The 17,135-nt window shown below is 35.1% G+C and overlaps 2 protein-coding genes and 1 long non-coding RNA gene across 5 annotated transcripts in view; 2 read left to right on the plus strand and 1 right to left on the minus strand.

Annotated features, from left to right (window-relative positions):
- The window catches only part of LOC143231598 (uncharacterized), an 88,026-nt gene that overhangs the window by 70,056 nt on the left and 835 nt on the right, over positions 1-17,135 (minus strand). The window lies entirely within an intron of this gene.
- On the plus strand, positions 1,547-6,751 carry LOC143231574 (uncharacterized). Of its 3 annotated transcripts, XM_076466090.1 has the most exons (6): positions 1,547-1,842; positions 2,011-2,058; positions 2,937-3,017; positions 3,795-4,036; positions 4,387-4,586; positions 5,923-6,751. In XM_076466090.1, the coding sequence occupies exons 3-5, from the start codon at positions 2,939-2,941 to the stop codon at positions 4,582-4,584; spliced, it is 519 nt and encodes a 172-aa protein (XP_076322205.1). In that variant the 5' UTR covers positions 1,547-1,842; positions 2,011-2,058; positions 2,937-2,938; the 3' UTR covers positions 4,585-4,586; positions 5,923-6,751. The 3 variants fall into 3 exon arrangements, with proteins under 3 accessions (XP_076322205.1, XP_076322204.1, XP_076322206.1); XM_076466089.1 differs by lacking the exon at positions 1,547-1,842 and having other exon boundaries at positions 1,849-2,058; XM_076466091.1 differs by lacking the exons at positions 1,547-1,842; positions 2,011-2,058 and having other exon boundaries at positions 2,656-3,017.
- Positions 13,586-16,441, plus strand: LOC143231591 (uncharacterized). Its single transcript, XM_076466113.1, has 4 exons — positions 13,586-13,820; positions 14,561-14,627; positions 15,313-15,475; positions 16,311-16,441. The coding sequence occupies exons 1-4, from the start codon at positions 13,593-13,595 to the stop codon at positions 16,375-16,377; spliced, it is 525 nt and encodes a 174-aa protein (XP_076322228.1). The 5' UTR covers positions 13,586-13,592; the 3' UTR covers positions 16,378-16,441.

Raw genomic sequence — 17,135 nt, forward strand, 5'->3', positions numbered from 1 at the left:
GATATATTTTATGAATATTACTGTAGTATGTTTAGTATTTTAAATGGAAAATTGTAAAATTAGAAAATCAGGTTTCTTAAAGGCAGCATAGTTACATGGCTAATGTTGACAGATCCAACCAAATGGAGGTGGAAATTAGAGAATATGTGATAGTAGTGTTCACAAAGGACAATAAAGTTGGGGTGGCACCATCAGACTGGCTATTGGATGAATGCACCATTAAGTGGTCGAACAAAAAAAGGTCAAAGCCTGAATAAAGCTGTTCTGGACAGAATGCCTCCAGAGGATCATTGGGATGAGTATGATGTTAGAGTCATCTATTCAGATGGTAAGTTGAAAACTACAATAATACATGGTGCATGGAAATTTATTTATGTTTCCACTTTGTGTCCATATAGATCTTAGTAGAGGACGTGTTCTGTTATAAAGTATCTGTCTAGCAAAAACATCATGAGGTACATTCCATATATGTCAACATAAAAAAAATCAAAACAATTTTTTAAAACCTGTCCTTATCATAATTACATATGCATTTTAAGTGGTGGATGTGAACTGCATGTTGAGCAAGTACATGTAATGTTTAGTGAACCTGTGAGATGTTGGCAAACTGGAAGAATGACATCTGTTAGCACACTGACACAGGCATGCATGTACAAAGGTTTCTCAGGCCCTGCTCAGTGGAAGTCTACCTCTGTCTCCTGAATTTTTCAGATTTGAATATTTGAGTGACAGAAAAGTGATATACCTGTTACTTGAGACTTTTGTTTTTACAGATGACTATGTTAAGGTGAGAGGGAAATTAAGTTCTGCAGAGGACAACTCTTCTCTTGAAACAGATGATCCAGAAGCTAAAAATTCTGAAAACTGACCAAGAATTTGCACCAGTAAGAGAAAGTATGCTTTGCTAGTGACTGCAGTTTTAAACAATTTGTCTCAAACTATCACATTTTCAAGTTAACACATACTGGCTAAGAATAATATACTCCAATTACTTTATCTCAAAACTATATGATAGCGGTACCTGTAAAATGTGAAGCTCACATTGGTTAGGGTTCAGCACTTGAATCACACACGTATAAGTAAATTGTAAAGTGAAATTAAAGGGATGGAATGAGAAATAAATCAAGCCATTTTTTTTTCACTTTGCTAGAGCCTGACATAAATAGACAGATATGGTGACCTTGCAGGAACAGTCTCAGCTTAAAGTCAATATAAAATTGTACATTTTGTAATAGAACTAAATTTATTCATAATATTTGAATCTGATTTTATATTATGATGGGTGGTTGGTGAACTGTAAGACCATGTCAGCTGAGTAGGTCTATATATTTTTAGAGTAAAAGATTCTTATTATGGGACCTCTCACAAGAAAAATGAGTGCATACTTGCCTTAGGCTTGAATTACATGTATATGTAGTTACTTGATCAAGGTGCCACTTCAGAATGAATGAAAATGATGTATACAAAAAAAAAAAAAAGAAAAATAGCACTGTATTTTAAATGACAAACTTATTTTCAAAGTGATAAGCTATTTTCAAATTGAATAACTTTTTGGGTCACTTTAGCAAAGCAATATTAGCCTTCTAGATACATTTTTGCAAAAAATATGCTTCTTTTTGTATAGGCCCACACAGAGATTAGTTTCTGAGTCTGATAATGAGTCTGAGGCCGATGGGGAGAAGAATCAGCAAGTTCAGAATTCCAAATCACAAAAACACAAGTCTGCAATATGGTCAGATGATCATGTGGATTTGGCTCAGCTGACCATACCTAAGCCACCAGAGCCAATAAGCAATGCTGGAGGGCATGTGATAGTGACCCCAAAAAGAAGATGCGTGTCAGGTAAACTACACAGTAAAATGTTACTCTAATGATAAAGGTTGCAGTTTCATTCAACATTTTTATTAAACTACAAGTGCATCTTCTGGTTTAAGCTTTGCCATACACTCCATAATGTTGATACCATAACTGTCATCTTGCCATAGAATTATGTCCTTTTCCATTTTGTAGGTGAAGTCAACAGAATCCAGAGGACACTAACACCCCTGACAAACCATGGTAATGCATTTTTACTTCAATCACTGGTAGACATAGTAATAGTATACACTCCTGTTCAGGGCATTATGGATATGAAAAATTTTTTTAACCTTCTGAAATGTTTTATTTGCCTCATTGTATATCTGTTAAACATGAAAACCCTGCCCAGTACTGTATCATCATGACAGGGCCACAGCCAGGCTTAAAAGGTGACAAAATATGACATGTTCTTCATGCAATGTAAATGCACGTGTTGTAGATCTCAATGGAAGCTCTCTTGTTGATGAGAACCAGCCGCCATTAGCTGGGCCCTCTGGCTCAGGTTCATCTTCAGGTACAATTACTTGAGTATAAACCAAGAGCAAAATTTGCCATATTTTATATAACATCTTATTAAATATTTTTGAGAAAGGTATTTTAATTTCAATAAAGACAGTTTCAAAATTTACAAATGTAGTTCTGTGTAACAGGGGTGGATACAGGGTTTGCTTAAGGAGGGTGCCAGCCTTCTCCGAACCACAAACCAGTATTTTTCCACTCATAAGCACTACTTTGTTAGGTGAAGTTAGAAACTGGAAAACATAAAAATAGTACTTTAAGCATACAGGCACAAGAATGCACCACAACCCACCACCACCCCCAATCTGCCACTGTAATTAACCTGTTTTAATACTGGTATTTATGTGCTTTTTATTTGACCACAATGAAGGGCAGGGAATTTATTCTTAAATTCACCTACCTTCTGTGGGTTTTTTTTGTTTTGTTTTGCTGCCAACATTTCAAAGTATATCTGAAAGGTTCTGAAATGTTGTGGGTTCTGCAGATGTAACTGGAAATAAGATGTACCTGATTAACCTTATATGTAAGATATTAAAGAGTGGCAATAATTTAACTTGTAGAGATGCATGACAGTGATACAAGTAGGAGCTCCTCACCACAAAGAGAAATACACCCTGCCATTCACAGTACACCATATTCTGGTATGTATACACATACATTATTTTGTATTATTATTGTTAGTGTTAGTGCTGTTATATTACAGTTAGTGCTGTTATATTACAGATATATTGATATGCTGCATCTAAACACATACTTTTGGTGTTACATCTCTCTGGTACTTTGAAATACATTTTATTAAACTCATTCCAAGGAATGTAGTAAAGTAGAAAAGGCAGCAAGATGAATCATTTAGCAGTATGTTTCCCTCTGGACAATCTGTTGCATACCATAACCTATCTAAAATTTTGGCCCAGATTAATTAACCTGCTCTTCTATATACTGTATATGTGTATCTGCAGGTCCTAGAAGAAAGGTGACCAGCACTCCTCAGGTAGCTTCAACTCCCACCAATGGTAAATATGAATGTTTGTGTGGATTTGTTAAATGATTATGATGTATCCCAGAAATGATAGGCAGTGTACATTAAAAATGTGAATGCCTGTACAATGCTGAGTTTCCATCGCTTTGGGTTGGGCTAGGCCCCCCAGAAAACCTAGATTTACAGACTCCGGGCACTGGAGTTGGTGACTTGGACCATTTTTCTCTTGGTCTGGCCTAACTTGTAAACAAGTGTTTATTTTTCATGTCAGAAATTTAAACTAAGCTTCATTTAGTTTGTAGCAATATAGCAATCACCAGAATCAAGCAAGTAATTTGTAAATTTATCATGATAGAAGTCATACTTTTATTGTTTTTACAGTTGCAGCCAATATAAACACATTATTAATAAATGGAATTTTCCATTTTTAAATAAAAAGGTGCTGCAGGAATCACACAGACAGAAAGAAAAATTCTTCAGGTGCTAGCAGAGCTACAACAAAAAGTGGACATAAATACAGGCCTTCTGCAGACTTTGCTGAGAGGTCGGCCTGCCAGCACCAACTCATCCATAAATCTGTCTGTGTGGCCACAGGGTCTCCCAGCTCTGCCGCTTAGTACAATGGATGGGTTCAACACCCTGAATGACAAAGTTATGATTCAGCATAATGCAGATGCTGTCGTAAGTAAATCTGAATTAACTAGATTTTAGGGAGAATAAAGGGATTTACAGTAGTGTATGTATGTCAAAGGCAAATGAATTGTATGATGACCTCCTCAACGGATGCTGAATGTTTCCGAGTTTAAACTATCATGGTTTCTATGCATGAACATTCATTCTGTTTTTACAGGTACTTTATCCATAAATGTGTTCCAGAGATCTTACCTTTGAATTCAATGAAAAAGAATGATGAATATTAAAGCATACGCAATAATCAGTTTATGGAAATGTATTTTCAATATAAATTATGTGCATCAGTTAACACATGATAGATGCAATTTTCATTCTGGAAATATCATGAAATTTTGTAGGTGAGGAAGCTAAGTATGAGGGATGGTGACAGTGTGGATGCTGTCACAAGAAATGTACTAACAGGTCTAATGACCAACAGCCTTGCCAGCCAGTTCAACTGGATGGGACATGAAAGGAAAAAAAAGACAAGACGATGGGACCTTAGTTACCATACCAAAGAAGGCCATATCTACAACAAATTTGTTACAAGTCATTAACAGTAAGTGTCATTAACTGACATATTTGTCAGTCTTCCTTCATTTGCTAGATATTCAGAGCAAATTAAGTTCCTCTGTCAGACACTTGTATGGAAATTTGAAATCTTCAGCTATTGTCTCCTTGCATAGACAGTAGGTTGAAAATTTTTAATGATATCAGATAACATTGGGCATTGGGTGAGTGTGATGCTGAGTGACCTTGACTAAATTCCAATGTCACAGAATGTTTTTTTTCTGGATTTTTCAAAGCTGGGGTTGTGACATGAATAAGTTGCAAAGGTTTAGAGATAGGAAAGTCAAATTTATATCAATTATGTATCTGGCCAAATTCTCAAATGAGTGTGATCCTGCATGTCCTTCACTTACTTTGAGGTTACAGCAAGGCTGGAAAAAGCAGTATTGCATCGAAGTTTGTGATGCAAAATGCACCTGCTGTAATCTTATTTTTTTTCAGTGTGCATGCTGATCAAACCATGTGGTAAATACATGTACAGCTAATCAATTGTGATTAATTATTTTCAAGCCTTGTACAGGGTGATGTTCCTGAACTTGTTGAATTTTGGCTTGTGACAAGGATAAGTTGCAAAATTTCGAGCTAGGACAGTCAAATTAACATTAATAATGCCTCTCATCCAGATCTTAGGAATGGAAATTAAAAACAATCAACTATCTCATCAAGATCTTGGCCAACTTTAATGATGAGTGATACTGACCTACTTTTCAAGGTCATAGATTAATTTAACTGAAATGTTTAAAGGTAAGCTTGTGGCATATGTGATATGGGATATATTGTTACAGCTTTATGCAGGGGAGGGAATATTTTTCATTTGTATGTCTCTTCAAGATCTAAGCAAGGTTGATGATGATCCACCCTGATCTACTTTTCAAGGTCACAAAGCAATTAGAATTATTTTCATTGGTGACATGGATAAGTTATGGAAGGTTAGAAATGGGACTGATCTTTATATCAGTTCATCAGTTACCATTCTTAATTGTTTTCAGTGGTAGGCTTGGGACATGGATCAGTTGTGGAGGATAAGAGTTGGAGGTGTAGAATTTGTAACAGTTGTGTACTTTATCAAGATCTTGGATTAGCTGTATGTTGAGTAACCTTGAGGTGCTTTGAGATTTTGAGGCTTTCCTTTACTGGGGCACGAGGGCTGAGGGGCGTTGCACTGGCCTGCAGTGCATTTTTTATCCGTATGCTTCAACTGACAAAACAGTAATCCAAAAATAATGGGTGAGAATCTGCTTTATTCGACCTACTTTAATTAAAATAATAGTTTCAAAGTCAATATTTAGATAAATAAGTGTAAATAATGGGACTTTTCTTTGCAGGAGCTGTCAGGGATAATCCTGTGGCTGAGATGGCATCAGATGATGTCATCAAGAAGACTGCACAGAGCTGGTTCAAATATGCTGCCTCTAGGAAGCAGGAAAAGTGAAAGAAAGAAAACTTGGTACAGTGTGAGGACAATATAGGGTGTCAATACACATGAAACAGTTATTCTGTCAGATCCAAGATGACCAACTGGATTTGCACAAAATCGTCTGGATTTGCTACCAGTGACCAAGAAGATGTTCATGGACACTGTTTTGTCATATTTCATGCAAATCACAAAATAAAGTGACATGCATCAATGGCAATAATGGTCCTTGCACCCTGCTGCATTTCTTATAATTCACCTTGTAGACTTATGAGAAATCGCCATCTACACACATCAAAGTCATCCCATGCTTTAGCTTATAGGAGGCAGTCAACCATAATTGTGGACAAAGTTTTCTCAGAGATCTGTGATAGGAATTTATTGCAACTTGGTACACTGTGAGGGCAAAATGGAGTATCAATGCATGTAAAACAATTCTGATCAGATTCAGTATGGCTGACTGGTCACGCAAAAGATGCAAAATAAGTGGAATTTGTTACCAGTGGCCATGAGAATGTTTACGGACATTGTTCTGTCATATTTCATACAATATACAAATTAAAGTGATGTTTATCAGTAATAAATTTCACTACTGCTTAAACGTTGTGTCATTGTTATCCTTCAAGATAAAGACTAAGTGAGCTGACCTTTCCTCCCCAACTCAGTGAAATTTGCTCAGTGAGCTTGTTTGGCCAAGTCTTTCCACAAAAAAAGTTACAAATCTCCCTTCACACATCAAGCTTTTACAACCCTGATGTTACTGGAATTAGCAAAGTTGTAATACTATGTATCTGACTGATTCTTCATACTCTTAACCACTATCTATAACTTATTTAATCTGTTGCAACCAGTGCATGTTTTAGCTTAGTAATGTTTGTTGATTCTTGTATTAGTATGGGACCAGACATTAATAAGCTTCTCAGCTTGCGTCCAATACCCATTGGTGTTCATTATCCAATAAAATATTCACAAACAAGCAAGCAAAGTTGTATAAGGTCTTGTAAATGACCAAATATCAACGCTTAGCCAACGTATTCTCAACGTCATACCTACCTAACTACACCATTGCAATCAACCTTTCTTCCACGTTCCTCAACGTTTTATCAACGTTGCTTCACAACGTTTTTTCAACGTGGACTCAATGTGCACATCAATGTTTATTCAACGTTGATGATCTACGTCTTTGCAACGTTATTTGCCAACGTTGTTTCAACGTCAAATCAACGCTTTTTGCTGGCTGGGTAACCAACCCCTGCTTGCCACAGAAGTAAAGAGATGCAAACCAAATGTTAACATAGTTAACATTAAGCGTTTGCCTAGAGGTGGAGTACTGGTGCAAGGGCAAGATGTAGTCGATCTTAACCGACTACTTAAAGAATGGCCAACAGATGCCTTTAAATCTGGAAATATCAAAATCCACCTTCCGGGAAGTAAGCCGCAACCAAAAGCAATAGTGGTAAGAGGGGTTCATCAGACGATTGACCTGGACCTAGTTAAACAGGCACTTGACGAACAAAACATACCACACACCAAGACAGAAAGAATTATTTCTAAAAAAACACAAACACCTACTAACCTCATTAGAATAGACATTGATGACAGCTACAACATTCAAAATCTAATAAACAATGGAATATTGCTCTGGTATCAAAAATACCAAGTTGAACAATTGAAAACTCCGGCAATTGTTGTAACACAGTGTTACAACTGCCAAAGATATGGACCTGTTTCAGCAGCCTGCTTAGCATCACCGAGGTGCTGCGGATGTGGCGGGGAACACCATATCAATCAATGTAAAAAAGAAAAAGAAACGCCTAAATGTTGTAACTGTCAAACCCACACAGCAAATTACAAAGGCTGCGAAAAATATAAACAAATAAAGCAACGCATTTTTCAGATCAGAACACCAACAGAACAGAATCAACCGAAAACAAACAGTTTACCTAAAACAGACACACCAACAGAACAGAATCAATCGAAAACAAGCAGCTTACCTGAAACAAGCACATCAACAGAACACAATAAAACAACAAAAACCACATATACAGAAATGTTAAAAGGAAAAGAACCACATAAACAACAAGTACAGAAGACTAATACACAGAATAAGAACACATTAACACAAAAACCAAAAGAAAACAACATCACCATACAAGAAACGAATATTAACACAACAGACAAAGCAAGCCTGTTTTCAACAGTTTTCAAAAATGTAATAACTGATTTTATAACAGAATATACTAAACCAAACCAGACAACTAACTTTCTAGAACTACTGATCACTATTACCATAAAACACGTCACACCTCACATACCCTACATTATAACTACACTAACAGGTTACATGCTCACAGCACAATGTTCACAGTAATGTATATCAACATCCAAGGTGCAATAGCTTCCAAGAAACATGAGATCGAAGATCTAATAGAAGAATTAAACCCCCAGATTATAATAATAAGTGAAACTCTAACATATAATAATAATAGATTTAAAATACCATATTACTCAACTATTAGAAAAGACAGAAAAAATAAAAATGATGAAAAAAGGCATTATGCTGCTTCATAAAGTAGACTTATCTGTAGAAGAAATCGAATTAAACAGTAGCAATGAACATGTTACTGTAGATATCATCCAATCGAATAAAACTAAAATAACCGTAGCAGGAATTTACTGCTCACTCAATAAACAATTAGATACAACTTTACTAAATAACATCTTTTCCCACAATCAAAACACTATAGTCATGGGAGACTTAAACAGTAAAAATGTTTCCTTTGGATGCCGAAGTTCTAATTCAAATGGTAGAAAATTAATACAATTTATTGATGATAATAACATTGCTTTATTGAATGATACCACCCCAACACATACATGCTATTCCACTAACTCTAGTGACATACTAGATCTGTGTATGTGTACAGATAATTTAAGCCAGAAATTAGTAAAATTTCAAGTGGGAAAAGATGTAGATAGTGATCATCTCCCAATTTTTTGAGTCTTCGATCTCACTCCCTATAAAAATATAACATATTGGAAAGAAAAATTTAATTACAGTAAAGCAAATTGGCAATGCTATAAACAAGAATTAGATAATCTGTTACCTAATAAAATTATTAAAGAAGTTAAAACGCATGTCGAAATGGACAACTATCATCAAACAATCACGGATTGCCTTCAGAAAGCAGCCAAGTTAACAATACCAAAACAACACCATAAAACAATAATCAACACATGGAAACCCACCACAGAAATAATCAACCTAATAAAAAAGCGCAGACAACTGAGAAGGCAGCACATGATTACAAGAAACAGAGAAACTAAAACACAAATAAACAACATTAGAAATCACATCAGAACTCAAATAAAACAACAAAAACAAAATAAATGGGACAATTACTGTAATAAACTAAACGACATAACTGACCCGAAAAAATTCTGGTCACATCTTAAAAGATTCACAAATGAAAACACAAACAAAGAAATATCCTCCACTTGAACATAATAACACTATAAAGAAATAGCCGAAGCTTTCAAGGATCAACTCCAAAATACATTTAAAACTCACACAGATCCAGATATGAATAAAAACTTCTACAATAAAGTCACTAATCACATAGCAAACAATAAACATCAATATGAACCAATATTTCCAGTAAACATAACTGATACAAATACAAGTTCTAACACTGATTATGCAAGCACATTAATAACAAATGAAATATCCCCTCAAGAATTACTCAAAGCAATAAAAAACACAAAAAATAAAGCACCAGGTGAAAACGAAATACGAGCTATCCTTCTAAAAAAGGGCACTCCAAAATTGTTTGACCACCTAAATTCACTTTTTAACTTATCTCTATCCTCAGGATACATCCCAGTTTCTTAGAAGCTTTCAAATATATTAATGTTCCATAAGGAAGGAAAGCCAGCGAATAAACCTAATAGCTACAGACCAATCAGCCTGACCAGCTGTGTAGGCAAAATTCTTGAAAGAATAATAAGTAATAGACTCTCCACATTGTTGGACATAACATCAAAATTACCAGAAGAACAGAATGGATTCAGAAAATTTAGACAAACGACAGATCATTTAATAAGATTAACCGAAACCATAATAGATAGTTTCAACAAAAGAATGTACAGTCGCTTGCTTCCTCGATATCGAGAAAGCATTCGACACCGTTTGGTACGATGGTCTAAGGTTCGAATGAATGAAATGGAACTACCGCGAGGAATTATTCGCTGGTTATCTAACTTTCTGGAAAACAGAAAATGTAGAGTAAACGAGAAGGAACTTTTTCCGAATACTTTACTCCACTAGCTGGTGTCCCACAGGGAGGGGTGGTTAGCCCTATACTCTTCATCATGTATGTAAACAATATGCCATTGAAGGATCCAAATCATGGATTCTCATCACAGTTCGCAGATGATGTGGCAATCTGGAAAAGTGCTGCAACACCCACGATAGCAGCTACAAACATACAACCACAAATAAATAGAATTAGTGAATACTGTGAAAAATACAGAATTAAAATAAACACAGCAAAAACTCAGCTGGTACTCTTTACGAAATCGACAAAACACAGAAAACAACAGCTAAAAATATATATGAATGGCACTACTCCAGATTACCCAATCAGCAAAATTTTTAGGTCTGACTTATGATTCAAAATTAACTTGGATCAATCATGTCAACGAAATTAAAAATAAAATTTGGCGAAGAACCAACTATGTTAGGAGTCTAACTGGTAAACACAGTGGAGCATCTACAGATAACATTTTGAAAATATACAAAACATATATAAGACCAGTAATAGACTATGCAGCTCCAGCATGGGTAACTGTAAGTAATAAAACAATCAAAACCAAACTACAAACAATACAAAACACACTTCTCACAACAGCATACAGAGTCCCGAGATCAACATCATCTAAATTCATTCACAATTACTCGAACATACCAACCATATCAGATAGACTCTTAAATATTACAATTAGATATTTTAACAAAAATTGGATGAAAAATGATTTATTATGCGAACTAGATAGGTACCTCATACATGATGAAGAAAATTCTAAATACCTCTCCCCAATTAACATATATTTTAAACATAAAGAAAAATAAAGTAAAGTAAAATATGTATGTATATAAACTTTAAATCTTATATTTATAGTTTACATATTTATGTATTTTAAAATAATAATCAGATAAAATAAATAAATTGCCACCAGCTAGCTTGACTACTGTGAATAATAGACTATAAATGGACATTGCCCTGAAAAGGACCTAACATACAAACAGTTAGGGAAAATAAGTTCAGGAAGGAGGAAGAGGTCAAAGTGAACCTGACCCTCCAGGGCAAAATACCCAGATACCATTAAAACGATTGAGTGCCAGTGGATCGTGGATGCAGTTTGTTCTGAATAGAGTCTAGCAGTCAACTTGCGTTCTACACCTCATCAGTTTATTTACCCCTTGTTTAGACCTCACGCAATCCAGATTCAGTTTAATTTAAATTAACTTTGTGTTGTGCATTTCCAGGAGGCAGGTTTGTATTTTATTTGGTTCATAACCATTGATATTACTGGTACATAGATAAATCTACTAACGTGAAGCCCAATGTCTACTTCATGACCAACTATATTCTAGGCCTATTGCGTTGCCTAAAATTGTAGCTTTCTAGCGATCTAACGTCAGGCCTGGTCAATTCATTATCAGGTATTTGGGAATGTGCGGTACCTGGGTACCGTTTGATGATAAACGGTTCCTGATTGATGATCTGATGAACCTTATACTATAATAGGTATAGGCTAAGTCCTAGTAGTGTAGATTCTTCAGATCTGGTCGTCTGGTTACCTTGTGAGAGCATATTCTTAGATTCAGTCATGCATGGAAGCTAGGCCTAAAGATCGTAGGTAGGCTGAACTTCACGTTTTTCTTTAAAAACTGCCATAGCATTTTCATAAAATTGCACTCTTCAGTATGTTTAGCTAGATAAATTACCATCCAGTTAATTTAGCAACAATATTCCAGTCACCAAATTTGCCTAAGTAAAAGGCTCGCTAATATTAGGGTTTTACAGCAAGTACATGGCATGATCAGTCTGGCTGCTGGGCATGAAGTTATAGGGCAAGAATTTTACTGATGTTAAGAGTATTCCAAAATTATAAAGAGATTATGTTAAAATTTTGGGCCAACTTTTGAGCGAATCATATAACATGGCACATTTTTGGTCCTGAGTGGTTTACATGATTAATCCCAGTTTGGTGCATTTTAGCAGGTGATTCCTTCTGTAATTAACAGTTATGCAAGAATTTTGAATTGCTTCTCCAAAAGTAAGTGAAAGTGAGCAGGAGTTGATCAGTTGTTTTCAAGTTCTTTCAACAGACAAGGCCTGGCGTGTTGGTTAAAGCCAAGATTTTTAATTCCTGTGCCATACCCCCCCCCCCATCCCATCACTTATCCACTTAATCTTGGAGATCTAACCATGCCCTGCTGCTTAGTTCATTTCCTATATCAATTTTTTTTCACTATTCTGGTCTTGTTTGTTAGAGTTTAACTGAAACTCAAAATGTATTGCTGTACTATTTGTCACTTTAGAATATCTTCTCTGCGAACGTATGGCAGTCATTATAACTCATTCCATGCAGCTTTACCAAATCCTACTATACCTTGTCCAGTGACTGACTGTGGTGAAAACTTGCCAACATTTCCTTCTCTTAAATCACACATTTCAAGGCAGCATAAGGGAGAATATTCAAAACAGTATGTTGACTCCGATAGTATACAGCTGCAATGTGAGATAAGGCATTGCTTAGCAAAATATTTGGGTTTGAAACCTTCTATTGCTCATTTGAAGGGACATATAAAGGATGGTATTAAAATTGCATGTCCCTTCCAACAATGTGATAAGAGATTTGAGGTTGTGTCAAGTTTCAGTTCTCACTTGAGCAGATATCACAAGGACACCTCAGTTCATCACCTGCATGTAGCCATCCTCTCCATTGGTGATCATGATGGTCATGATAGAAATTTAGAGAACCAGACTAATGAAAACAATAATACAGGCAATGATGAAGAACCATGTACTGAAATTTGCCATAGTGATGAGGATGAAAATAATTTCTTATCAGACCGAGAAATAGAAAGTGCCTTGACAACAACATTAGCTACATTTCTCTTATCAATACAGACAAAACACCACGTACCAGTGAGCACTATTCAGGTTATTGTGGATGAATTCAGCTCCCTCCATAATGAGCAAGCGAAATTCCAAAAACATCAATTGAAGGCAAAGCTAGAAAAACCAACTCTTTCTGCTGATTGTATTCAGGAAATTATACACTGGTACAAACATGACAACCTCAAAGCAGTACATGACACTTTAAGGTCAAAATATTACAGAAAAAAGTATTACAAGGAAAAATTTGATTATGTTGAACCACTTCCACATCCAGAGCCTAAACACAAAAAAGATGATACAAAGGCATTGTGCTACTATGTGCCTTTAAAAGATTCACTTCAGGCCTTTCCTTTTACAGCCAGCATACTTTCTAAGCCATTTTGAATACCTTATGGACTTCAGTTTATTTGAAAGACTTGACCATGAGATGAGCAGTAGGGCAGACAAGATGCTGAGGTACTGTCAATCACAAACAAATGTAACTGTGGCAACAGCAGCAGCCCAGTTGACAATGCTAGCCGAAGTGGTTGGAAATGTTAGTCCCAAGGTGTATGGCACCCTCTTGCTGCTTCCTCTGATCTTTGGAGAAGATAAAGAAGACCTCTTTAAAACTGCAGAGGTAAGGCTTTCACTACAGCTTTTATAATGAGTGAAAAATAGGAACAATTTATTTTTGGCAAATTTTGCAAAGTGATATCATATTTCAGTTAAAATACCTTTGTATACATCAAGCTCTAGTGACCAGATGCTCTTCCTGTTTTAGAGATTTTGGTAAATTTTTCTTAAATGTTTGCTAATTTCTGTAAATATTGACTAGTTTAATTATAAGAAAATAGGATTAGCAAATTTATGTCAAATATAAGCTTCAAAAAACAGAGACCTGTGGTAGGGCTACTATTTAAGGAAATACTGTTCTCTGTAGTACTGTACATTTTAATACTACTGCCTAATTTAACTTAGTACAAAGGTTCTTTTCACAAACATTTAGTAGACTGACAGTATCCAGCATTAACATAAAACGCTTATCTAAGATTTGATACAGGATTATACTGTAAACAGGAAAATATTCACTAAAGAAAAATATTCATCAACCTTACCAATGTTGCCAGTCCTTGAAGATTTTCCCCAGCAAAATGAGCCATTTTGAATGTTGTATTATGGATCACTGAAGTTGGCAGAATTTATACAAATGAATTAAGCACTTATGTGACCGTCAAATTAGGGCTGCGCTGCAGATAAGTTCATATTATAATCCTGATTACAAATCAACTTTTGCTGTCACTTGACCTGCTGTATGTTTCCAGTATTAGACACTAATTTATAAATACATGTAATAGGATTATATACTTTTTTCAACAGGATATCATCACATCTGCTGATTTAGAACAACATGATGACCTACCTCACCCCCATGTAGTCATCAGAGGTAAGATACTTATTAATATATTCTTACTCATGCATACTGTTTTTGTACTTGGATATTTTTTTTGGGGGGGGGGGGTATGTGCATCACATTGTGTGCCTATTTTTCCATTTAATGGACTTCATTGTGTTTTTTGAAACTCTAAAACCTTCATTAAGAACAATTAGTCATGTTTTTCTTTAAATATATTAAAAATAACAAGAAAATGATAATGAAGGCCTAAAGTTTGAGATATGTTTAAAATATATGGCACCACTGCAGATTATATAATACAATATTCAGAATTTCTTGATGTTTCTGTAAATTTAGAGTTTAGACCTGTGAATTGCTAGACCTCAATTTTTGACCATTCAACGTCAAAATTACACAGTCCTGCATGGTAAAAAATGTGGGCAACTCACACACACAGGGAGACACACAGACGTCACTGAAAATATGATAGCTGCCTCTGATAGAAGAGGGCAGCTGTAATTATTTCCTTGTTAGGCAGTTTGCTAAGTACTTTGTTTTATTTGTAACATCAGGAGAGATATATAAAAGAAAACTACACACTACAGGCTGCAGGGTTCCATATGTGGTTTTGGTCTGACTTGAATTATCAGGGCTGAAAACTTGATAACAGTATTAACAAGACAATATGCCTCACAAGAACATCAAAATGTACTCTTGTTGTTTTATATTTTTGTAGGAAACCATCCATTTGAAAATAACTGCTATGCAGTTGTAGAAGGATGTATCCTGGCAGAAAATGTCACCCTACGGATGGCAGTTGGTTTGACCATAGCAGCTTATTATAACTTGAACATCACCTACCCAGAGTCCATTGCCAACACTCTTGAATTTATTCAAAGGTTTGGAATAGCACTTTCTTAATTTACCTGTATTTACTTACATAATTTCTTTTGATCTGTAAATGAAGATGATAAATATGAATAGTTCTTTCCTATGCAAAAGAATACCGGTACTTTGGTTGCTACCCATCAGTTTGATAGAGTCATTCTTAGGACCAAGGTTAAATGTTCCCTACTCACAGTTGGTCTTTCAAAAGTTTTAAACTTGTACTAATCAATTTGCATGTATTTAGACTGGCCGACATGCAAGGCCAGCTGAAGTAGTTAGTTAGTCTTACTACACAGGTCTCTCTCACATGTCCCAGACCTGTTTCACCATACAAAACTTAAGCTTAGGCCACAAGAAATACAGATTTGTGAATCATCGCTATCTGCATCCAGTCTTGGCTGCCCTATAAACATTTTTATGGCTTTACTGAATAAAATTTTTTAAAATGTTATATGTTAACAGCATGAAATGTATATTTGCTAGAAGTATTTGGTTGAATATTCAGTTTAAAAAGTTATGTCACCAGTAGGCAGAAATAGAAGTACATGGTATTTGCAGCAGAATATGACAATTTTTTCTATAAGAGAATTGACATGTATGAAAAATTGAGCGATTTTTGTTGCAAATTGAACAGTGGACTGGTCAGAATAAAAAAAAAAGTGCCCCTGTAACCCACTCTAGAAGGAATAAAAGGATGAGTAACAAAAGATTTGTTCCTTGTGGCCTTATTGTATTTTGTTATAATGCAGATAATTTGAATTGTCAAAATGTTATGAAAAAATATATATATAAAACAGAATTCCAGGATATTATGACTCATTTAACCATGCTTATCAATTTTAACAGGATCTTCCTTGGCATAAATCCTCAGAGGGGCTCCAAAGTGAGGAAGACCGGCTTTATGTTAATTTGAAGGGAATTGCTCAAAAATCTTCTGTACTGAAAAAAGCCATTTTACAGAATTCATTCATTATGCCTCAGATATATTCCTAGGATGAATTTATTTTAGATTTATTCATATGGTGGCACCACCTGTCATAGAAAGTGAATAATGCATGAATATGTCAAAAAACTGAAATGTTTCCTTAAGTGATATATAATGAAGCACTTGCTTAAGCATATATTTCACCCTGGTCCATGTTACTTCTTGTTCTTTTCTTCAGACAAGTTTGCTTTAGACCCACGGGTCTTGTATTTAACATACAACACAAAATATGATATGTATGGAAAGATTGGAATGAGTAGAATCTATATCTTTTGTCAATCTATATCTTTCACCATGTGTCATGTAAAATGTATTAACTTTTTTATGTACATTAAAGAATTTTTATCATAGTTATTACCTTTGTCATCTTGTTTGCCTTAGTTACGCTGATGCAGTGTAATGTTAGATCTGTCTTGTTCTGTGTAAATGAGGCATGTATTGGCTAAGAAGCTGATGTGTAGCTCTTTATTATTATATTTTTGTTTGGTTTAGTATTTCTTGTTAATATGTTGATAACATTTTTAACACTGTTATGGCAATTATTTACAGAGATTTTATTTCTGCTTAATAAAAGATGGACAATAAAAGTTTAAACAACTGCAAGACTTTATGGTTTCTAATATTGAAATTTAACCAGTTAATAAATAGGAACATTGGCATGACATTCCTTGTGTACCATTATTTCA

Source organism: Tachypleus tridentatus, chromosome 11 (assembly GCF_004210375.1).
Source record: "Tachypleus tridentatus isolate NWPU-2018 chromosome 11, ASM421037v1, whole genome shotgun sequence".
Classification (NCBI taxonomy): Eukaryota; Metazoa; Arthropoda; class Merostomata; order Xiphosura; family Limulidae; genus Tachypleus; species Tachypleus tridentatus.

Excerpts from the sequence above, each read along its gene's own strand:
- LOC143231574 (XM_076466090.1), top strand. The coding sequence starts at position 2,939 with ATGCATGACAGTGATACAAGTAGGAGCTCCTCACCACAAAGAGAAATA. Across the intron at positions 3,018-3,794 it reads TCACAGTACACCATATTCTG|GTGCTGCAGGAATCACACAG; the intron begins GTATGTATACAC and ends TTAAATAAAAAG. Across the intron at positions 4,037-4,386 it reads AGCATAATGCAGATGCTGTC|GTGAGGAAGCTAAGTATGAG; the intron begins GTAAGTAAATCT and ends GAAATTTTGTAG.
- LOC143231591 (XM_076466113.1), top strand. The coding sequence starts at position 13,593 with ATGGACTTCAGTTTATTTGAAAGACTTGACCATGAGATGAGCAGTAGG. Across the intron at positions 14,628-15,312 it reads CCCCCATGTAGTCATCAGAG|GAAACCATCCATTTGAAAAT; the intron begins GTAAGATACTTA and ends ATATTTTTGTAG. Across the intron at positions 15,476-16,310 it reads ACTCTTGAATTTATTCAAAG|GATCTTCCTTGGCATAAATC; the intron begins GTTTGGAATAGC and ends CAATTTTAACAG.